At 37.8% G+C, this 23,805-nt stretch overlaps 2 protein-coding genes across 3 annotated transcripts; both read left to right on the top strand.

Moving 5' to 3' along the window:
* The first annotated feature begins 8,270 nt into the window (after positions 1 to 8,270).
* LOC103435169 (CBL-interacting protein kinase 23-like) lies at positions 8,271 to 20,379 on the top strand. Of its 2 annotated transcripts, XM_070820962.1 has the most exons (23): positions 8,271 to 9,004; positions 9,757 to 9,819; positions 10,104 to 10,175; positions 10,270 to 10,377; positions 10,561 to 10,641; positions 10,750 to 10,803; positions 10,884 to 11,009; positions 11,109 to 11,198; positions 11,325 to 11,444; positions 11,531 to 11,656; positions 11,827 to 11,943; positions 12,066 to 12,122; positions 12,246 to 12,320; positions 12,589 to 12,667; positions 12,785 to 12,981; positions 14,516 to 14,640; positions 15,053 to 15,317; positions 15,710 to 15,833; positions 16,633 to 16,961; positions 17,061 to 18,810; positions 19,175 to 19,428; positions 19,612 to 19,713; positions 20,043 to 20,379. In XM_070820962.1, the coding sequence occupies exons 1-22, from the start codon at positions 8,825 to 8,827 to the stop codon at positions 19,681 to 19,683; spliced, it is 4,464 nt and encodes a 1,487-aa protein (XP_070677063.1). In that variant the 5' UTR covers positions 8,271 to 8,824; the 3' UTR covers positions 19,684 to 19,713; positions 20,043 to 20,379.
* A 297-nt stretch (positions 20,380 to 20,676) lies between these two features.
* On the top strand, positions 20,677 to 22,042 carry LOC139195792 (transcription termination factor MTEF1, chloroplastic). The gene has a single exon (XM_070821427.1). The coding sequence runs from the start codon at positions 20,889 to 20,891 to the stop codon at positions 21,792 to 21,794; it is 906 nt and encodes a 301-aa protein (XP_070677528.1). The 5' UTR covers positions 20,677 to 20,888; the 3' UTR covers positions 21,795 to 22,042.
* The last annotated feature ends 1,763 nt before the right edge of the window (positions 22,043 to 23,805 follow it).

The following is a 23,805-nucleotide window of genomic DNA, read 5'->3' as shown; positions in this document are numbered from 1 at the left end:
GGAAATTGTCTTTGAATTTATTTATTTATATCAGATGTCAGAGTGTTAAACAAAAGATGTCAGTGTTTGTTTCAAGCTCAATGTCAGAGTGTTAAACACTTTGATTAAATTTGAATTGAAACGTTTACATCAGATGTCAGAGTGTTAAACAACCATTCTGGTGAAAACTTATTCCAACTATGAAGGTCATCTTAAACACAAAAGATGCCAGTGTTCGTCTGTTTGTTTTTTTTTTTTTTTTTTTTTAAGATAGAAGGTAATTAATCACACATTGATAGCAATTTAATCCTCGTTTTTATGCAATTCGGGACTGCGTGTGGTGGTATCGTACTTTATCCTATCCACATAATAAATGGACATTAAAAACATATCTTATTCGGGACCGCATGTGACGGTATCGTACTTTATCCTATCCACATAATAAATGGACATTAAAAACATATCTTATTACCTGTTTAGTGAAAAATGTTGTAAATATTATGTGGATGGCCCACATGAATAGTTTGTTACTATTTATTCACATTATTTTCACTATTCATTTGTGGAAAATTTGTAAGGTGAATAGTGTCCTCTTTGATTATAAAATGAATGAGAGGAAGAGGAAGAAAGGGGTTCACGGGAGAGAAGAAGGAAAAGGAAGAAAGGAAGAGAGAGAGAGAGGAAAGAAGAGAGAGAAAGAAGAGGAAGAGAGGAAGAAGAGGAAGATGAGGGGGAGATAATAAAAGGAGTTATATTTGTACTTCTATTATTTCAAATTATAATGAAAGCACCACTGCTGCCCCGAGGACGTACTCCAGTCACACTGACTGTAGAGGAACCTCGTAAATTTTGTGTCTAGTTTCATTTATTCCACTGCACCCACAGTCGATTTTACAACACGTTATCAGCACGAGAAGCTCTCATGTCAGTGGAAAGCACAACGCCACAAATCCTGTTCACCTCCTTCAGCTGGAATCTCACAGATAAGAAACAATTTTCATTTCATCTTCAAATCTCAGTACAATTGATTTTCTTGAAGCAACTATATATATTGTTATATGACTGTATATCATCCTTTGCAGAAGCAAAAGAGTAAAAGACTAAAAATTTGTAAGAGAATTTGACAGCCATGTAAATAGCCTCGGAACTCCAACTTGCGGACCTCGGATTGAAATACTTTCTTCTTGAAAGTTGTTCGTCTGCTCAGTATCTACAACATATCAAAATTTCAGAAAATGTTAACGGTGCGATCGTCGCAGATGTCTGAAATACCAAACCAGTTTCCAATTTCCGCAGAAAACTGGGCAGCCACCTTATGAGTACCAAAACTCCATTTCGGTAGCTCAAATCGAAATTGTTTCTTCACGAAAGTTGTTTGGTATCCTCTTATCCATATCATACTAAATTTTGAACTAAATCTAACGGTTTGATCTTCTCATAAGTTGCAGACACTCTTGACTCCAAAACTTATGGGAACCGTTTCGACTTTTTCAAAACTCACCGGAGGAGGAACCCCAATTGGAACTTATTGTTACTATTATTTACTGAGTAACCAAAAATGACTTCGAACTGTGAAATAATGATAAAAATAAAAGGGATGAAACAAAAGAAGTGGCAGACCAAGAAAATGAAAAAGCAAAACATGAGGACTTAATCATTGCATTTTCTGTTTTGGCATATTTATGTGCATGATGTTGGTTTAAAGCCCATGTCACAAGTTCTACTTATTTAAAGCAATTTATTTACAGTGGGTAGAATTATTACCCTTTGTTTTAAAGCTTTGATATTTATATGAATGGTGCTGAATCAAAGCCCTTGTCACAAGCTTTATTTACTTTAAAGCAATTTATTTACCATGGACGGTTTTACCGCCTATTGCTTTAAGTTTTGATGGTGCTGAATTAAAGCCCTTGTCATAAGCTTTATTTACTTAAATGATGTTTATTCATTATGGCTGGAATTACCGTCTATTGCTTTAATTTATTTATTGTACTTATCTTTTATTACAATGAGTATAACAAGGACCCAGAGTTCCTTGATTAGATCAGAACCTGCAGTTTCTTGATCCTCATCATATAAAATGATTGGACCCGAAGTTCCATCATACAAAAAGATCAGGCATGAAGTCCTTTGATCCTGACGATCAGGACATGAAATTCCTTGATGAGTGCCTTAAGTTTGAAGTGCCACAGTGCCTCAACTTAATTATAATAAAGGTCATAAAAGTTTCAGTTCATAAACTATTTAATAAGGACCAGAAGTTCCTTATGTCCATACTTAAAATGGTTTAGCAGAAGCATTTATTAAGTGGGTGAAATCAATTACCAACGCTCTGCTCATGAAAACGAAATTGCCAATTTTCTACATGGGAACATGTAAACTTTACATGATGCATTATTAATTCGATTGAGACATGTTACCAACCATCAATACTTCTCAGTACAACTCGTGTTTGGGAACCAGCCAAGCATTATACTTTCACGAGTTTTTGGTTGTGTTGTCTATGTGCCTGTACGACTGCCACAACGTACTGAAATGAGGCATCATCGTAGATTAGGCATTGATGTTGAACACCATCTATCATTCAATATTTGGAACCCTTGACTGGGGATATGTCTACCGCATGATTTGCGGACTATGATTTTGATAAGACAGTTTTCCCGTCATTAGGGGGAGAAAATAACATTGTTCCAGAAGAACGATGAGAAAATATCATTCCAGAAGAATGATAAGAAAAGACCGTTCCAGAAGAACGAAGAGAATTTGTTTTATTTTGATTCACGAAGTAATCAATATGAAAATGAAATATGAATAATTGAATGATGCAACGAAAGTGATGAAATCACATATACTTACTGCAAATGTGCCTACAAGAATTGATGTCCCTGTTGGACAAAAATAATGAGACAGTAAATGATTTATCTGTTGCACGCCTGAAGCGTGGTAGATTTTTAGACTCAAAAGGTTCAGTTATTCGAAAGAATAATAATATGGCACTCCTGAACTATTGCATTCCCGAAGCATAACTGTTGCATGCCAGAATCATGACAGTCGTCGCATGGATACACGTCCCAGATATGACAATCCACAGACATGGGAATATTGATGTCTCATGCATGAAGCATGATTGACGTATAGGTTCTAAATGACTCAACTCTTGGAAGTGGAGATTAAAATCCAAGCTCTATAACGCTCAAGAAGAGGTTATGATCCACATTCTCTAAATTATGACTATCCTGGAAGAGATAGCGTCATGCCCTTGAAGAGGCAATGGATATCCAAAGAAATGAAAAGTTTGTATGCATGCGCATGCACATGAGAATATGGGATCACGGATTGATGATAACCAATGGTAATTTTGGTTTTTACAAGTAGCTACTAAATTCATCAATGAGATGTGTTAATATTGAGTCACGTTCTTTTGTTCGTCGACAAAAGAAAAATTATTGGCCAAAATGGAGAAAGGCAATTCCATTACAATTTTGTAAGAACGTGGACAAATGAACCTATATATATTTGAATACAATACAAATAGCCAAAAGATGTTAAATCAAGGAGGTTACATATCGGCATTTGTAATACACTCACATAATATGACACAAGGTTACTAATTGAAACCTGAAATTATACTCTTGTAAACTAGTTCATATAAATGGAGAATTATATACGAAGGGTTGTGAGTCGCCCACATCATATCTCCATAAGTAAATCCCTCAAGTATACATGGGAGCAAATTGCTCTGTATAAATTCCAAAGGAAAATGTGTCATGAAGTGTAGAAAATCCTTGAAGGATTCAAATTGCTTGAAGTAAGCCCCTGAAGGGTAAAGCATAAAATATATACTCAATATCAATGGATGATATAAATTGCCTTAGTGAGTACTATCATTATGATATTGTTGCAACATACTAAAATCTCTTGCAAGAGTCAATGACATTAAATTATAACTCTTGAAGAGTTGATGATATTAAATTGGGACTCCTGAAGAGTCTAGAAAAATTATAAAGTGTTGAAGGAATTATTGTTTCGAGCTGCAGATCGAACAATCTACCAACACGAATCTTATCCATGATATTTATGATATTAAAAGAACCATATGGATTGAAGATTATGAGTTGAATACTCATATGATAAAGACACTAAGAATAATCATTTATCTTCGTGAGGGTAAAGATAAATTAATATTTGGTCCAGAAGTACCACATCTTAGTAAAGTATATGCTTTATTGTATTTGGCACAATACATTGAATGAAATAAAGCTTATTTATTAATATCTCCAAGAAATTACAGATATATACATACACATGAGTTAAAACAAACAAACAGGATGGAGCCTTCACAAAGGTTGCTCATGTGAAGCCTCAGTACTCGGAAATACCCCAGAAGGGGGAGGCACTGGAGATTGATCATGTGGCACCCCAGTACTTAGCAAAACACCAGAAGGGGAAGGCATCAGTTGCTTTCGGAATCTAGCAACGAACCTCTGGTGATCACTTTGAATCCAACTTTCGGATTCCTGCAGTTGGACGAGCTTTCTTTTCATGCTCGTAGAGTAACTATTTGCAAGCACGTGTAACACCCTATTCTCGTGTTTGAGCCCTCTGATCTCTTGTTTAAGACTTGCCACCTCCGCCATCAATAATTCAACTTGGCGAGTTTGAGCAAGTAGGCGTTGGCCCATATTGGACACAGAGCCAGCACACTGAACACTGAGAGCCAAGGAGTCTTGAACGGCCGACTCTTCAGACCGTTCTGAAAGGATCTTGTTATCCCTTGGAGTGAGAAGATTCCTAGCTACCACAATAGCGGTTATGTTATTCTTCATCACAGAGTCCCCAACCGTAAGAGGACCATTCGAAGATAAGAAGGACGGGCGCCATATATTATCATGACGCTGCTCGTCTGTATCACTCCTAAGACTCAAATCTAAGCAAATGTTAGATGGGCAAGTCATTTTTTTCAGAAATGATGAAGGAAAAATAGAGGTCAAATAAAATTTCAGAAGTGCAAGAAGGTGGAAATTTCTCAAGCAGCAACTTTCTGAGCATACTCTTGAACACAATTGATGTCTCTATAAAAGAAGAGGCAACAGAGCCGCTTGTTCAAAGATCAAAGCGACACGGCTCTCCGAATTTCAAAAAGCCAGATTTTCCTGAATAAAGTTCGTTGTCATTTTTCAGACGTAATCCCAGCTTTTCAGATGTCGCGTGCAATTTTGTCAAAGATCTCTGACAAAGTTGAAACCGCGTAAATCTTACTGTTCTATTTACACCACAGTTGCTGACAAGAGTAAAAGCACAGCACCACCACTTGCTATTGGGAAATCTCTATATATGTCGACCTCTGTTCTTCATAACAAGGCAGACCCGCAACACTGCAAGAATACCTAACTCTTCCTCATCTCCGAGAATGCATCTTCAACATAGCATCTCGAAATACTCAGTTTTCTTCCTCTCCGAGAATACCTCTTCAAACATGTCACACCAGAGCAAGATTATCACATATCTTCAGGGACCAGAGCAAGATTATCTCATATCATGCAATCTCCTTGTCCTTTCCTTTGTCCATGTTCTTGCCTGCAAAGACAAGGATAAAGAAAGCAATATGTCGGAACCTCCACTCAAACTCCCGGTAAGGAACCGACTGCCTGGAACCTTTCCCGATTGCTTACCTAGTATTGCTCTCGAGTAGTCATCTTCAACTGTTGTTGGAGCGGGGTCCCCAGTCACCAAGAAGTGATGAACCATTCAAATGCAAGGGTTTGCATTCCACTCCTGCATCAGGGGACAAATCCTACAAGAGAAGATGCCACACATGCATGGGGGAAAACCAAGGAAAATACTACTGAATCCAGGGGAGCAAGTAAGGAAAGTGAAAATGATACATTGAAGCATGTGGAGACAAGCGCAATGAACGCGTGCTGATTCATCCCTGACAAAACTGAAGATCACTTGCCACATGAAGCTCCTCATGGTCCAATTTCATTCAAGATCCAGCTTCGAAGGTCCTTAAAGAAATTACAAGTCCGATTCAAGATCAAGTGTCCACCATACTTGAATCAAATCTGCTCCAGATCAAAGGAGTAAATTGAGACCTTTGGATGCAAGTCTAGCAGAAATTCCTACAACCCAGTTCAAGAAAAAGCCTGTGGAAAGTTAACAACAAGTAAAACAATTCTTTCAGCAACTCTTCTTACTAAGAGACTAAAGTAGAACGATCAACGATCAACCTAAATGATTTGAAATCAGGAGGAGATACTCATCAGGAGGAGCATTTAAAATAGATCAAGATTTTAACGAGTCAGTCGAAGATTTGTGGCCATCCAAGGGGGAGTTTTGTAAATATTATGTGGATGGCCCACATGAATAGTTTGTTACTATTTATTCACATTATTTTCACTATTCATTTGTGGAAAATTTGTAAGGTGAATAGTGTCCTCTTTGATTATAAAATGAATGAGAGGAAGAGGAAGAAAGGGGTTCACGGGAGAGAAGAAGGAAAAGGAAGAAAGGAAGAGAGAGAGAGAGAGGAAAGAAGAGAGAGAAAGAAGAGGAAGAGAGGAAGAAGAGGAAGATGAGGGGGAGATAATAAAAGGAGTTATATTTGTACTTCTATTATTTCAAATTATAATGAAAGCACCACTGCTGCCCCGAGAACGTACTCCAGTCACACTGACTGTAGAGGAACCTCGTAAATTTTGTGTCTTGTTTCATTTATTCCACTGCACCCACAGTCGATTTTACAACAAAAAACACATTTTTCTTATTGACGATTTGCAAACACACATGCTTACAAATAAAAGCAGAGGATAAACACATTTTCATAGTAAATATACAGGCTTACAAACTAAAAATTGTGGAATAAATGGACGTCAAAAATATAATTTGTTTAGATATTTTTGCTATTTTACGTATTACTCTTATAATTTAGTATGAGAAACAAATCAAGCAAAATATAGTCCATAGTTTTCAGTTTTGTTTATTTGTTAATTAAATTATATTTGTGGTTACATTATTTATTCACTTGTTTACTATAATTTTAAACTTAATCCACACGTCATTTACTTGAATATTAAGCTACTCCTCTCGAAGAACAAAAATAATAATAAAATTAAGAAGAACAAAAATAATAATAAAATTAAGCTACTAAAGAACACGCGCATTGAAACTACTTTAAAATCATAAATGTCAAATACAATATAAAAAAAATTGTATTGATACTTTAAATTTTATTTTGCGTGTAGATTTTTTAAATATAAAAAGTTTGAAATACAAGTTAAAAAATTTAAACCGACAATAATAATTTATTAAAAAAAATACCACAAACGTAGAAATAGTTACAACCAAAAGACGCTTTATCTAAGGACGGTGTATTCAATTGAGAATTTAAGAGACTTTAATAGATTTATAAATCTTTTATGGAGTTTAATTAATTTGTAGGTATTCCATATAAAATTTTGATTCAATTCTCTCAAAATGTCATGAGAAGAGCTGAGATTTGTATATGCTTAAAATACACTACAAAATCTCTCAAATTCCCTCAAATTCCTCAACTTTATCAAATTCTTTAAAATTAATTTTTAATTGAATACACTTGGAATGTTATAAACTTCTTTAAAATCCTAATTGAATACACTTGAATTTCTAAGGATTTTAATAAACCATCTTAAAATTCTAATTGAATACACCTTGAATTTCAGAGAATCACTTAAAATCCTGATTGAATACCATTAGATTCATTAAAAGAATTCAAATCCCTCGAAATCCCAATTGAATACACCCCCTAAAACTACATTAATGAAATTCTCTTTGTCAATTAAAAGAGAGTGAAAAAACTATTTAGTCTTCTATCACACAAAAAAATGATGGTCAATAATGTAATTTCATAGGTTCAAATTTTACTGTTTTTTATTAAAGTCTCACCTACAGATAATGTTAAAATATCTCTAATATTTAAAATTAAAAAAATTCAAAAACAAAAACCTCTCATCCTCCCCAGGTTCTCTCTCCCTTTCGCCTTTCTATTTTTTTTTTAAATATGTTCATACGCACACAGTAGGTAAGCAAACGCTAATTTTAAAGTTAAGTAATCGCAGCTGTGGCCGCACCCAAGACCTTTTCATGCAAAACACCGGATCCCAACTTCCGAGGTGGAAAAAGTATTTTTAAATATATTTATCCTCGGATATGACCCTCCTCGTATAGAATAATAGAACCGAAGTAGAAAATGTCACCGTCCATCGTGTGACGTGTCCCCCCAATCATATTGGTTTTTTCAGTTAATTATTTCCAATTTCCCACCCAAAAAAGCACAAAAGCAAAAATCCACCCCCCCCTCCCCCTCAAAAAAAGATCAATCGTCTGATCCGCCGTCTACGGCACTGATTCAATCTCCTGGAGATATCCCATTTGTTTCGCTCCAAAACAAAAGCCTTCGGTTTTTCTGCATGCAGCATCATCGTCATCGCAATCCGTTCGATCTTCCGTATGATTAGGAAATCCGAATTGATGGGTTTCTTGTCGGATCGGACGGTCAACGTTTTTTCAACCTTTTCTTTCGCTTTTACCTCCAAATCTCCTTCTTCTTTCCCGATTTGAACCTCCAAATCGCGTCTCCGGGATTCGGCTGTCTCTGCGGATTAAGGGTTTCGTGCTTTGTTCGGATTCAAATTCAGGAAGAATGAGCGTGAGGAAGTCTCAGGTTTGGCAGCCCTGCAAGAAGAAGCGGTAGTTTTAGAGAGAGAATGAAAGAGGTATTGGAATTGGAATTGGAATTTTGAGAGAGAAAATTTGGAAGATTCTAGAGAGGGAAGGGAGGGGGGAGAGAGAGAGAGAGAGGTTGGAGATGGCGTCGAGGTCGAACACCGGAAGCAGGACGCGGGTCGGGCGGTACGAGCTGGGTCGGACTCTCGGGGAGGGCAATTTCGCCAAGGTCAAGTTCGCTCGCAACGTCGAGACAGGGGAGAACTTCGCGATCAAAGTTCTCGACAAGGAGAAGGTCCTCAAGCACAAGATGATCGGCCAGGTTTGAATTTTTTGTCAAATTTTATTAGTTTAATCATTACTTATTTTATTTCGCGTTTCGTTTGCATGTTAATTGAGTTATTCTCTGGAAATATTGGATGGCCCGCTGTTTGGTTGGTGAGAAAGTTGGGGAAGAATCACGGAAAATGAAAATGTTTTATTGTTTATTGTTTACGTAAAGTTAAAAAGATAACAAGTCAACTTTGAAAAGATTGGGTAGGGTTTATCGTTTGATGACCTAAGCATTCTACTGTTTTATTGACTTTTTGAATTTGGAGAAATTTATTGACTTTCTTGACTCTGAAGAAATTTATGAGGGTTCTTGTTTTGTTTTTCGATATTACGCAAGCAAAGCAAGATTAGGGAAATTATGGTTTTTTGTAAACAAGTTTAAGTTCGACAATTTGCATAGGATATTATCAGAATTGAACTAACCTTGACGGACATTAGAATTGAATCGACATAATTTGCTATTGGCATAGGCTGTTTGTGGATGTTATGCACCTGCTAGAATGATTAAAGGTCTAGAGATTAATTTCAACTGAAACGAATCAAGGTGATCACATGGTCTGACTTGACGGATATGCTCGTCACCCTCACCTTGCCTTGCCAATTTCTTTAACATCCATACTTACATGTTTAATTAAAATAAGAAAATGATCATTTTTCACAATCATTTTTGTTTTAGGGCACAAGCATCACCCTGGTTTGTAAAATTAATATGACTTGCTGTCATTTCCTCTCCTTTTGCAGATCAAACGAGAAATATCAACAATGAAATTAATTAGACATCCGAATGTCATCCGCATGTATGAGGTTAGTCAAATATGGTCGTTATTGCTTTCTGTACGTTTTCTTTTATTCACTCACTACCGAAGATGAATTACATGTGTTTAATCGATATGAGAACAAAATTTTACAATGAGGTGGTGGTCATGGCAGTTGGATTTGTTTCCATTTCTTGTTTTGCTTTTTGGTTGGTGGCATGACAATAGTACAATGTCCACTGTCAATATTGTTGGTGCGTGGTGCAGGCAGAGTTTTAAAACCGTGATTTGTTTGGTACTTACAAATTACTTCTGGATGCATTTTTGGTGTAGGTGATGGCTAGCAAGACGAAAATATACATTGTTTTGGAATTTGTGACTGGTGGAGAACTATTTGACAAAATTGTAAGATAGTGCTTATTCAATTGATTTACTGGACATTCTTTTTACTTCTGATGATATATACAATCAGAATCCTGTCGCCATTTTCTATTGTTAGGCAAGTAAAGGAAGATTGAAAGAAGATGAAGCAAGAAAGTATTTTCAGCAGCTTATAAATGCTGTTGATTACTGTCATAGCAGAGGTGTTTTTCATAGGGACCTAAAGGTTTGAATTATGGTTGCCCCATTTGTTGTATCTATATATGTAAATATGTAGATATTTGTTATTTTAGCGTAATAAGTTCGGATCTGTAGTTTGTAGGGAGTTCAGATCTTTTGTTGCCCCCTCTGATGTATCTATATTATAATGTAAGACTAAACTGTTCTTGTGGTTGTCAATTTTTTGCAGCCAGAGAATTTGCTGCTAGATGTTAGCGGGACTCTTAAAGTTTCAGATTTTGGATTGAGTGCCCTACCTCAGCAAGTGCGAGTGAGTATTATGCGTTTATGTAACCATTCAAAATTTGATAGTCAGGACTGGACAGCTTCTTTTAGCAATACTGAATGTATGAGTCATTATCTTATTTCTTTCATTCAGGAAGATGGATTGCTTCACACAACATGTGGAACACCAAATTACGTTGCCCCTGAGGTATATAAGCTTTTTTGTCAAACTAACTATTTTTCTTATCTTATTACCCTTCTCCACTTAATGATACTTTTTTTTCCTAGGTAATCAACAACAAAGGGTATGATGGAGCGAAAGCAGATTTATGGTCTTGTGGTGTGATTCTTTTCGTCTTAATGGCTGGGTATTTGCCTTTTGAAGATTCCAACCTCATGTCATTATACAAAAAGGTGAATCTCTCTCTTTTCTCATCACCAGATTTGATCGATCTTTGTCTCTGTTATTCATGTTTTACATGATTACATCCATCCTTTTTATGCGACCACCAGATATTTAAGGCTGAGTTCAAATGTCCTCCATGGTTCTCCTCGAGTGCAAAGAAGCTAATCAAGAGAATCTTGGATCCTAACCCCATGACAGTATGTCCCGGTCTCATGTCCTTTTTTACTCTATAAATTAGATTTGTCTGTTTTCCAGGCAATTCAATTTCCTTTCGCTATTATTTATATCTTGCATTTACTGCACTAGCTAATTTCATGCAACAGAGAATTACAATTGCTGAGGTCATTGAGAATGAGTGGTTTAAGAAAGGATATAAGCCACCTAGTTTTGAACAAGTTGATGTCAGTCTTGATGATGTGGATTCTATATTCAATGAATCAGGGGTAAGGGCGAGACATTACGTATTATGATTTATCTTGGTTCATGATGCCAGGGCTTGACTTTGTATTCCAATTCTTCCCAAGCACAGGATTCTCAGAACCTTGTAGTGGAGAGGCGAGAAGAGCGGAATGTGGCACCTGTCACAATGAATGCCTTTGAGCTTATCTCTACATCCCAGGGCCTGAATCTCAATAGTCTCTTTGAGAAACAAATGGTATGGTTAAATTTGAAAAACAAACGTAAAATTGTAATTGTTCTATATCATGCTGTTGTTTTTCTTTGCTTAATTGGCAAGTCTTAACCTTTCCTCTCCAGTTCTGATTATTTAGTTTATTCATAAACATAAAGTTTAAGGAAACAGCTGACATTTCTTTAACAAACCAGGATCTTGTTAAACGAGAAACAAGGTTCACATCCAAACGTCCTGCAAATGAGATAATTTCTAAAATTGAGGAAGCTGCAGCACCTTTGGGATTTGGGGTAAAGAAAAATAACTTCAAGGTAAATGGCTATGCTCTTGCATTTCGATTTTCTTTCTCTATTTTACTGGGGAAAGTGGACTTTAAAGCTGGGGAAAATGCGTCGTTATGTGACACATTTCCATGCCATTATTTATATCTCAGTTGAAGCTGCAAGGTGAAAAAACGGGACGTAAAGGCCATTTATCCGTTGCAACAGAGGTTTGCCTCTTTCATTTTCATTTTTCGTTAGGTTTTCACTCTTTTTTTCCTTTCAAATTTTCTTCTTCTGTTCATTTGACATTCCCTTTGATAATGGATATTACAAAATGACTTTCTTTCCAGATTTTTGAGGTGGCCCCCTCACTCTACATGGTTGAGGTTCGCAAGTCCGGGGGAGACACTCTGGAATTTCACAATGTATGTTAACGTTGATGCACTAATTGATCTAATAAGTATTTTATATTCATCTAATTAAGAGAAATTAAGGACAACTACACCACAGAAGAGTGCCCTAATGGATTGGACGTGTTATTAATCCCTTGCAGCATTAGGGTTATTGCACATCTAGCTGCAGCTTGGGCAATCACACAACTTTTGAAATTGCACATATCTTGCACCATTATGTGTGCTGTGTTGCGAAATTTTGTCCTTTGCATATATTTACTCGATTGTCTTGTATTTACAGTTCTACAAAAACCTGTCGACGGGGCTGAAGGATATAGTCTGGAAATCAGCAGATGAATCAAGGAAGGAAGCAGATGGTGGTAAGCATCACCTTCTAATCTGTCTAAATTCTAAGATTAATCACAGAGCATATCGTCCTGTCTTCCCCAACAATCCCTTTTAAAGTGAAACCCTCGGACACTTCTTTTATCCCGCAGGTGCAGGTGCAAGTGCAGGTGCTGGTGCAAATGCAGGTGCTGGTGCTGGTGCTGGTGCAGGTGCAGGTGCTGGTGCAGGTGCAGGTGCTGGTGCTGGTGCAGGTGCTGGTGCTGGTGCTGGTGCTGGTGCTGGTGCAGGTGCAGGTGCTCGTGCTGGTGCTGGTGCTGGTGCTGGTGCAGGTGTTGTGCCATCTAGATGATTGACTTCCTCGGGCCTCGGCCGAACATGTTGATGGGGTTTTATAGCTATATTCTGTTTCTCTCTTCAAATTTTTGGGTGAACGTTGTCAGGTGTTTGTTGTTGTAACTAATAAGCAGCACTTGGGGTTATATCCTTGTAGTGACCCTGTCATTCAGAATGCGTTATGTACTTGTTAGGGTTTGTATCCTTCGAGAGAGAGAAGAAGATTTAACGACGAATTAGACTTCTCTTTCCAAATACAACTACATTTTATAGTGACTATATATATATAAGAGATGTAAATTTGTATTACTTTTGGAAAGTGTTTAAATCCTCCGTTGGGGGTATTTTGGAAAGTGTTTAAATCCTCCGTTGGGGGTATATTACTCTATCGTATAGGCAAAAGGTAATAGGCATTTGATTTGGGGTGTTTTGCCTTTTTACGAGAGAAAAAGCTAAGGAAACTTTTTCAAAGTTGGTCTTTTCGTCCATTCTTTGTCATTCATGTTTAGTGCACAATATTTTATAATGTTATTGCGGGAATTGATGTTAAACTGTGAGGTAAGAGAGAGTCTATATAGAGTTCCCTTAGCATGTATATGTACCTAAGGTCTTGAAGTGAGTTGTGATATTTTTTTTTTCCGCTAGAACTTTAATGTTTTTTTTTTAGAAATCAAATAGAAAATATGCATAAACTTATTTTTTTTGTGTAAAAAATGTCACGTATCATTTATTTAAGTGATAAAGTTTAAATGTAAAGGTTAGCGCAAATGTTGCTAACGATTTTCAAACTAAAAGTTAAAAACATAATCGTTATCAAATGACTGTAAAAAGGTCTAGTCACAGTGTCAAACCACCCTTAATTAACGATCATAAAAGGGTCTAGTCACAGTGTCAAACCACCCTTAATTGAAAATCACTCGCTAAAAGTAAATCATATTTAAAAGACTAATAAGATAACCAGGCAATAAAAAAAACTAGGCTGATCTAGTTAGAAAGTTTTTATTGTGCGAAAAGCGTGTTAATATATAAATAGAGAAAAAATTTATTTTTTAAATTGTTAATTTTTTACATAATTATCTAACTAATTTTATAATAACACGTGATGTACCACAATGTGCTCCGTTCACATTGAAAAATCTCGGTTTAGTCACGTTGTCCATCCAGCATAGAGTTAGGAGAATCCTCGCCGGAATCTCCAATCACATCCGTTCATTGTATATCGTGCGGTCATAAATTATTGTAAATTTTTTAATTTAAAATTGAATATAAACAGTACCTGACAAAAACTGACCACATAATGTACGATGAACAGATGTGATTGGAGGATTCTTAAGATTCTTACAGAGAGGATCCGGATCCTCTCTAAAAGCATAGAGGGAGTAGGTGGGTGGGTCCAACTCCAAAGCCCTGACTCCAATGAAATTCAAAACCCGAACCACTAGCATCCCCGCCCGCCCATGGAACCGACCCACAGTTCCACCGAAAGCCTAAAAGGAGTGAGAGTACCATTTACGCGCCACACCACACGCGTTCGGTACTCGCTATAAAAACGCACGCACTCTTTCGTATTCTCTGCTTTCGAAAAAGAATATTGTGGGGGAAAATCAACAGAAGCAATGAGGGAGGAGGTCATCAGCTCCGGAGGGAACGTTGATCCTGCTCCTGCTGCCAGGTACCCTTTCCTCTCTCTCTCTCCCCTCTTTCTCTCTCTAAACCTCCGTCTTTGTCAAGCTTCTCGGTCTTCGCCTTCCTCCAATTTCTGCTGCTGATCCAATTAGGGTTTTGCATTTGATTGCTGTTTGGTTCGAGCTGCGACTGTAGTGTTCCAATTTGTACCAATTTGTGCAGTTAGTGTTAGGATTTGGTTAATTTATGTGTCGAATTGGTCGATTTGTTCCTCTGTTTGGTAACTTGGTTGCTCGGATGGTGGAGTGCTGGAGCTTCAGCTTCATTTCCTAATGGTGCATAATTTTCAGCTTAATTCAATTAAACCTGCTATAAAGAATTAAACTTCGGTTAATTAGATTTTGTTGTGTGTATTAATGTTCAATTTTGGCTAAATATGTCTGCTTTGCGTTTGATAGTTCGGCGGGGGCATCATCGCCAACTGTTCCGGCAAATGTGGGCAGTGTGGATGGGTCGATTCATGGACAAGGCTCTAAAGGAGCATCTATATCTTGTGTTGGTTCGCAACCCCCGATGACCTCTTTGAGCACCAGTGCTGGAGGAGGTGGTGGGGGTAGCTCTGTTTTCGGATCATCAAGACTGTCGTGTAGACCTTGGGAAAGAGGGGACTTACTGCGCCGCTTGGCTACTTTTAAACCATCAAATTGGTTTTCGAAGCCCAAGGTTTGTACTTTAGCTGCTATATATCCATAAACTCAAGTCTTTCAAATCTGAAGCATTTACTTCCATTTTAAGTCATTTAGAACACACACGCATATAGATAGTATAATTATGTATAATTAAGTTGTCTGTCCATTTAATAAATATTATTATGTTACATAAATGAAGTACCCATTTGTAGGCTCATCGTTTAGTAAATTTCAGATAAATTTTTTTTATACATTACGAGTCTCGTACATGTTATCCCTAGAAGTGAAATATGATCTTCTTGGACAACTTTTAAACGTTCAACTGCTTACAGTTGAACTTCCCGCCACAAATCTTTCATTTCCTTCCTGCAATAGGCTCATGACAGTCTCAACTTATCTAACTTTTGCTTATGTCATTTCTTTCAGGTCATCAGTTCACTGGCATGTGCTCGGAGAGGTTGGGTGAATGTTGATGTTGATAAAATTGCATGTGAATCATGCGGCGCATCCCTTGGTTTTGCTTTGTTGCCATCTTGGACTCCTGATGAAGGTTGGCTATAGCTGTCTTAGGGGATTTCTAGTAATTTACGTTTAAAACAATGTCTTTCAAAATACATGTTTATAATTTATAAACTTACACAGCCTTTGTTTTATTATGCGGATTACATCGCAACTCCCTAATTATTTCTGAGAAGACTTTCCTGGAAGCTTCTGATTCTTTTCAGCTACATATCATGTGCATGATAGATTTTATATTTCTGATTTCACATGTAAAATGCTGCGGTGTTGCTTTTGGCATGTTCATTATACCCAAAAAAATCTTTTAAAAAAAGTACGAAAAATTGCGCTTAGAGTGACTTCTTTTGTTATTAAGGCATTATATTATTTGGTTGAAAGTTGTCTTTTAGTCTACTACATCTATATTTGTTTCAGTTGCAAAATTAAAATCTAAATGAGTAGTTGTTGTCCAAACTGTGGGCGGAGTTAAATTTCTTCCTTCTGGTTAGGCTGCCTTGTGACCCAGTCTAAACATCTGAAGGATGCACCTTTTGGATTGATCCAACTGGATTGTATTCTGTTTTGGGCTAAGTGTTTGTTTGTTTTAGTTGGATTTTCCTGCTGGACTTCTTGCACATCTTGCTCTGCACTTCACTTTTCACCTGTTAATAAATCCTTGTTTCTTATAAAATAAAGTATAATGATGCTAAACTTCATTTTTAGAATACTCTATTTCTTCTCTTTTTTATATAATCAGAAATTGTGTTAAGAATTCTATAGTATCTACATAAGCTTGTCTATTCCTACTTTTTAATTTTTTTTTGTTCTGTCCTTTTCATTTCAATGTGAAGTTCAAAATGCGGGGGATGCCTTTGTAAAGCAGCTGGATTCCGATCACAAAGTTGCTTGTCCTTGGAGAGGAAACAGCTGCCCCGAAAGCCTGGTGCAATTCCCCCCTACCCCTCAGTCTGCTTTAATTGGGGGATATAAGGATAGATGTGATGGACTTTTGCAATTCCACTCTCTACCTAAGGTAGCTGCATCTGCAATTGAGCAAATGTTGGTTTCTCGGGGTCCGCAGGTTGATCGCTTTCTTATGGCAGGGGAAGTAGATTTTAAACCAGAAAGTATACCAGAACAGGAAAGCTCCCGAGATGGATCAATCTGTTTATATTCTCGTGTAAGAGTTAATTATAAACTTCTCCCTGTTGGTGGTTTGTTGTATTGGTCAAATTACTGAAGTATATGTTCTTCTAACCCAATACCTTTCTATTATCAGGCTCAGAAGCTTATAAGTCTTTGCGGATGGGAACCAAGATGGCTTTTAAACGCGCAAGACTGTGAAGAACATTCTGCCCAATCAGCTAGAAATGGATATTCTCTCGGGCCGACATATGCCCAGGTCCATCTTTCACAAGAACCTGGACCAAGCAAGAAAGCAGTCTCTGCTTCTGCTAGAAAAGATGCTGGAAAGAGTAAAGTGTTGGTTAAGGAATCTAGACGTGATCCCAGATCACCTTTACTAGATTGCAGCTTATGTGGGGCTACAGTTAGAATATTGGATTTCTTAACCATTCCTCGACCTACGCGATTTACTCCCAATAACATTGATCTTCCTGACACAAGCAAAAAATTGGGATTTACACGTGGCGCAAGTGCAGCCAGTGGAATTAGTGGTTGGGTTTCTGCTGATGATGCTGAGAAAGGCCAAACTGAAGACCGTGACGAAGTAGCAACAACAACTGAGGGAAAAACGGATGTTGATTTGAATCTTACTATGGGAGGGGGTTTTACTTTTAATCGGTTTGGCAGACCAGAAATGTCTGAAAACATTCAGGATGGAGATATGGGGAGGGATCTGATGATTGGGCAACCTGCAGGCAGCGAGGTTGGTGATCGAGCCGCTTCATATGAATCAAGGGGTCCCAGTTCTCGTAAGCGGAGTTTGGAAATAGGAGGCAGTTCTGTTGATAGGCCTCATTTAAGGACGCAGCACACTGATAGTGTTGAAGGAACTGTCATTGATCGTGATGGTGATGAAGTTACAGATGGTGGACAATACTCAGCTGGGCCTTCAAAACGTGCTCGTGATTCAGATATGTTCGATACGTACTGTTCCTCTGGTGCTGGTCCCAGTCATTCAATGGGTATTGATATTTACGCTGATGCTAATAGAGTTGCTTCATTTCCGCAAGGTAGCGACCAATTTGGAATCCATTCAAATATGGATTCAGCACGTGCATCTTCAGTCATTGCAATGGATACAATCTGTCATGGCACAGATGATGACTCTATGGAAAGTGTTGAAAATTATCCAGGAGATGTTGATGATGTTCATTTCCCCACTTCTAGTACATATGGAAATCTGGACATGAATGATACATCAGAATTGAATTACAGTAATCAAGCTCAGCAAAGCGTTGGTTTTCAACCTGTGGCTGATGCAGTTCTTGGGGAAATGGGTGTTAGTAGTACAAATGATGGGGAGGAAATTTTTAACACAGAAACTGTGACAGCTCAGGCCAGGGATGGTATTAGTTTCGGGATTAGTGGCGGAAGTGTTGGAATGTGTGCTAGTCATGAAGCTGAGATTCATGGTGCTGATGTATCTGTCCATAGAGCAGATAGTGTAGTTGGAGATGTGGAACCTAGAACAGAAGATGCTGAAAATCAGGGCCAGACAGGTGAATCTGCCCCAGATCCTGGACTAATGGATGAAATTGTCCCTGATGAAATAAATAGGGAAGATCCCCATGGTGATAGCCAGGAGATGCTGTCTCGATCTGTGGGGAGGGCTGATAGTGGCTCAAAGATTGATGGTTCTACTAAGGCTGAATCTGTGGAAAGTGGTGAAAAGATTAGTCAAAGCTTCAAGCTAGAGAACAGTGCCCGCCCTTCTCTTTCATGCAATGCTAATGTCTTCTCCAATTACAGAACAACCAAGAAGGAGGTTGAAAATACTGGCAAATCTTCATTTACGAACAATTGTGTGTACCAAGAATCAGAGTATGCTGTTGCCAACGGGCTAGGTAAAATTTCAATTTTGGGCAATTATGCACATTTGTCCACTTCTTACCTCCCTGTTCCTCTCACAAAACCTTTTACAAATATAAAGAGACTTCTATTCGTTCTTATTTTCAGTTTTAAGTATTATGATGATTTAAGACTTTAAGGGCATATTTGCGGGCGGCAGTTTAAGATTGTAATGTGATATTGTGAATGACTCCATCCTACCAAAAAAAAAAAAAACCACTTTTGCTGCATATCTTGCATCCACCAACTCCTACGCTTGTGTTTGGTTATACCTATAAAGGAGAATGAAGGGTCTACTCATTTGTATTCATTTATGTTCTCTTATTATTATTTTTTTGTTAACTCTATATGGTTATCCAGGACCTCCAAAAGGTGAAAGCAATTATGAAGAACCTATGGAATTTGATCCAATTGGCCATCACAACCAATTCTGCCCCTGGGTCAATGGGAATGTTGCTGCCGCTGGCAGTAGTGTCTGTGGTTCTGGTACCAGTGCTGATGCTGTTGCACTTTGTGGTTGGCAGCTAACCTTAGATGCCCTTGATGCTCTGCGTTCGCTGGGGCAGGATGCTATTCAGACATTACAGTCCGAGTCAGCAGCATCTTTATACAAGGTTAGTTTCTTTTACACTATTTCTTTTGTGTTTTAGATCCTACATTTATGCATGGTGTTGTACGTCCTCTGATGCTAATCAAGTGCTTCATATGAGTCAGATGAATGCATGAAAATAACCTCATATCATTTGAACAAAATATTCTCGCTGTGCTATACGCTTTGATTGCATTTGTACTTGCAGGATGATCACCAAACCCCTAGCCAGAAACTCCTTCGCGACCACTCTATAAGTCGAAGCCAGGGGCAATATTGAGATGAGCAATGGAGGTATTTCCAGTTAGCGGTAAACGTTTCACTAGAACGAAGCACCTTGCTACCTTTGAAAGGATTCATAGTCATATTTCATTATCAAACACTTGGTTTTATATTTCTGTAATACTGCATCAAGAAGTTACAGTTTCTGAAATGATTATAACTACCCACCAGCACACATACGCACGCATGAGGGGGCGAATATGGTGGTTAGGAACTCGGTTTCTGTTGGTTCTAACTGTTAAGTAGGATAACCATTACAGTTTCATTACAGTTGGTGCCAACTGCCCAGATAAACTGTAACAATCGTTTTCTTTGGCGCTTTTTATTTTAATACATCTGTCTATGCATTCTTCTCAGGATCAGAAAACTCATTCAGCTGTCGAAAGGAAATTGAGAGCAAAGTTTCACTAGTTGCAACTGGAGCTGCTCCCCCTATTCCCCCTCTTTACGGTGGTGTAATTTATATAATCGCCGGAATTTTAGATTGCGTTTTTGTTTTGGTACAAATTTTAGATGCATTCTCATGCAGGAGTTAACTTCCTTGTCTGTACTTCCTTTGAAGGTTTTTGTTTACTACTATTTAGGAAATCAGTGATGTGATGGACTAATCGGATCGGACATGTTTGAACATTTGTAATTTCCTGCATTTGCTAATAATGTTGTCATAACGTCTTCGACCGCGGATTATGGTGAACTGTGATATTTTCAAGTGAGATTTCTTATGGGCAGTGATGGGAACACCCTTCCTCTGCTCGACCGATGAATAAATTTTATTCCACGTTTGTCCCAATTTCGATGTTTTGAAGCGTTTTGTTATCTTAGCAAATGTTGAGTACTCAAACACCGCTAATAATCAGGGGAGGCTAGATGTGGGAAATAATATCCGCACACCGTTTCTTGGAAACATGAGCGTGCAGGCCGAAAAAATGGTGTGCGGAAATTGTTTCCCTTTATATTTTCATCCACCCGTGGTAGTGTGAAATCCATCTCCAGAGCTCTCACTTTCACTCTGTTTCCATGGTCTGGTCTGGATTTAATCCCCAAACAAATCTTTGAAATCCAACCTCAACCAATCAGATTCAACCAAACTGCCAGGTGTGACTCCTTCTCCACCAATACCATTAAAAACTTGCCAGATGATATTCCAACAGAGAAAAACCTCTCTCTCTCTCTCTCTCTCTCTCTCTCTCTCTCCAAAAAACCATGCCAGTTTCAGCAGCTGCAGCTCTGCAGTCATCTCTCTGCTTCTCTTCTAACAATCCATCATCTTCTTCTGATTTGGACACCCAACTGGCCGCAAAACCCAAAAGCCTGCTCCACAAGCATCCTCTCTACACACCCACCCACACCAAACTCTCCCTCCAATTCAAAGAGAAGATCCTCTGCCTTGAAATCATGGGAGTCGATGCAGGCAAAGCCCTCTCCCAAAACCCTAATCTCCACTCCGCGACTCTCGACTCCATCCACTCCATAATCTCCTTCCTCCGCTCCAAAGGCATCCACCAAAAGGACCTGGCCAAGATCTTTGGGATGTGCCCCTGCATCCTCACCTCCAGCATCAAGTCCGACCTCAACCCGGTTTTCGCCTTCCTCTCCCAAGACCTAAAAGTCCCGGATTGCTACTTCAGAAGGGTCATCAACAAGTGCCCTAGATTGCTTGCTTCAAGTGTGAAAGACCAGCTCAAACCAGCGCTTCTTTACCTCCAGAGCCTTGGGTTCAAAGACCTAAATGCACTAGCCTACCATGACCCTGTGCTGCTGGTTTCCAATGTGGAGAGGACATTGATTCCCAAGCTTGAGTACTTGGAGGGTTTGGGATTCCCAAGGGAGGAGACTCTGGGGATGGTGCTGAGGTGCCCTGGACTGCTAACCTTCAGCATTGAGAACAACTTCAAGCCAAAATTCGAGTACTTTTCGGTGGAGATGGGAAAAGGGTTGGAGGAATTAAAGGGGTTTCCGCAGTATTTTACGTTTAGTTTGGAGAAGAGGATAAGGCCGAGGCACATGGAGGTTGTGGAGAGGGGAGTGGAAGTGCCTTTGCCATTGATGCTTAAGAGTACTGATGAGGAGTTTAGGAAGTTGCTCAGGGAATTAGGGGGTGGTGGATGAGCATTGATCACTCTTCTGACTCTCTACATTTTGTTGTACAAGGTTATCTCATATATATAGTTTCTTCTAAGCTTGTAAATCGTTTGGTTAAGAGCAATTATCATGCACCCGAGATAATGTGTTTGATTCTTCCTTCTTGACATCGCTTGCCAATTTAGTGAAGACACTCACTAAATTTTTACTCATGTTTAATAGGATTATTGTGAGTTTGAGTATTCAATAATAACTAGCCGAAAATTCTGTAACAATTCAGTAGCGAGAAATTGGAAATCCTCAAAATATTTGATTTCTTTTCGCACAAGTCTTAGTAGTTGGTAGCAACTAACCAAAAGCTATACACGTTTTTGAGTAGCTAACAATTGAAAATCGAACTATTCGATTGATTTTTGAGGAGTAATGGAAATCCATCATGAGTCATAGTAATGAGTAGCAACAAATCGAAAAAGTGTGCAGATATTCAGTAGCCAGCAATCGCAGAATGGGAAAATATTCGGTTGCTTATGCTGAATACAACCTCAATAGTTGGTACTCGGTACCTAGCACCATCATCATCGTAAGCCATTGCGATTTCAAGATTTATCATCTCACGCTAACTTTGTTAAATTTTTTTCATCCAAAATAAATCACATGACTTATGTTCAGGATTAATTTGGACATTTAACATAAAAATTATCATCCAACTCTACCATAGATTGGAGGATCCCCAGTGACTGTATTTTTGAGCCATCTTCACTTCGAAACACAATGAAGCGAATGCGGGTCATTCCCCTTTTTCAAATGGGAAACCCTCATATTATCTATGGTGAACTTCTAATTTAGTTCCTAAATGATAACCTCAGTGAAAATTGGGTCCCTAAACTATTGTTTTCAGAAAAATCAGTCCTTTAATTAAAAAAAAAAACTGCCAATTACATTCCTAATATTATATTCAAAGCTAATATATTCAATTTTTCGTCAATTTAAGTCATGATGTGATACACATTGGAGGGTAGTTTGATAGTTTTTCATAAAGAAATAGTGTATGAAGTTAACTTTGGAGGGTAAATTGGTAGTTTTTTGTAAGAAATAATGTAAGTTAACATTGAAGGGTAAATTAGACGTTAAACTTGCAACTTATATGATATTTTAAGGGCTTATAGGCTAGAAAATAACAGTATTACACTCTAAAGTGTGTCACATGACTTGTGTTCATGATTAATTGGGACATTTTAACATAAAGATTATCATCAAACTCTACCATAGATTGGAGGATCCCCATGACCCTGTATTTTGTAGCCATCTTCACTTTGAAACACAATAAAATGAATGTGGGTCGTTCTCTTTTTTTTTTAACGGGAAACCCTCATATTATCTATACCAGATCAACCTCTTTTTTTTTTTTTTTTTTTTTTTTTAATACATGATATTTTTACACTAAGGGGAGGGGGAGTTCGGCTAAGCTCTACAATGGACAACCTAATTTGGTATTGAATTCGCCATCCACGATATTCGAACCTAAGACCTTTCACTTCCAAATGAAGAAGAATACCACAAGACCGTAGTATTGAGTGGCAAATCAACCTCTATTTTAGATTCTTTTAAAATCCTAATTTTTTTTTTAAATTTTCTAAATTTTAATTTTTTTTGTCAAAGGCAACTCGTTAAATGGAATTCAGGTATTGAAATGTCTGGAATAACCCCGAACATAAGTCACTTATTTATGGAACACTCAACAGAAAAGAAGATGTAATAAGATATTTTTGAACAAACAATATTATCTACATTAAAGGGGATGGGGTAGACTTAACCTTACAATGAGCCAGCGATAATGTGGTTCAAATTCTCTTTTGGTGAAAATTAAACCTAAAATCTCACTTACAAATAAAGAAAAATACCATTGCACCATAATACTAATTAACAATAATATAAAATATTGTTGTCTATCGAAAATCAATCTAGAGTACACAAATTTAGCATGTGACGAATTATCCTAATAGTTAGGGCATGCATCTCCAACCTATTGCGTTTCCGT

This window comes from Malus domestica, chromosome 05, assembly GCF_042453785.1.
Source record: "Malus domestica chromosome 05, GDT2T_hap1".
Classification (NCBI taxonomy): Eukaryota; Viridiplantae; Streptophyta; class Magnoliopsida; order Rosales; family Rosaceae; genus Malus; species Malus domestica.
Note: the sequence above shows the minus strand (reverse complement) of the source record. Positions and strands in the feature narration are given on the sequence as shown.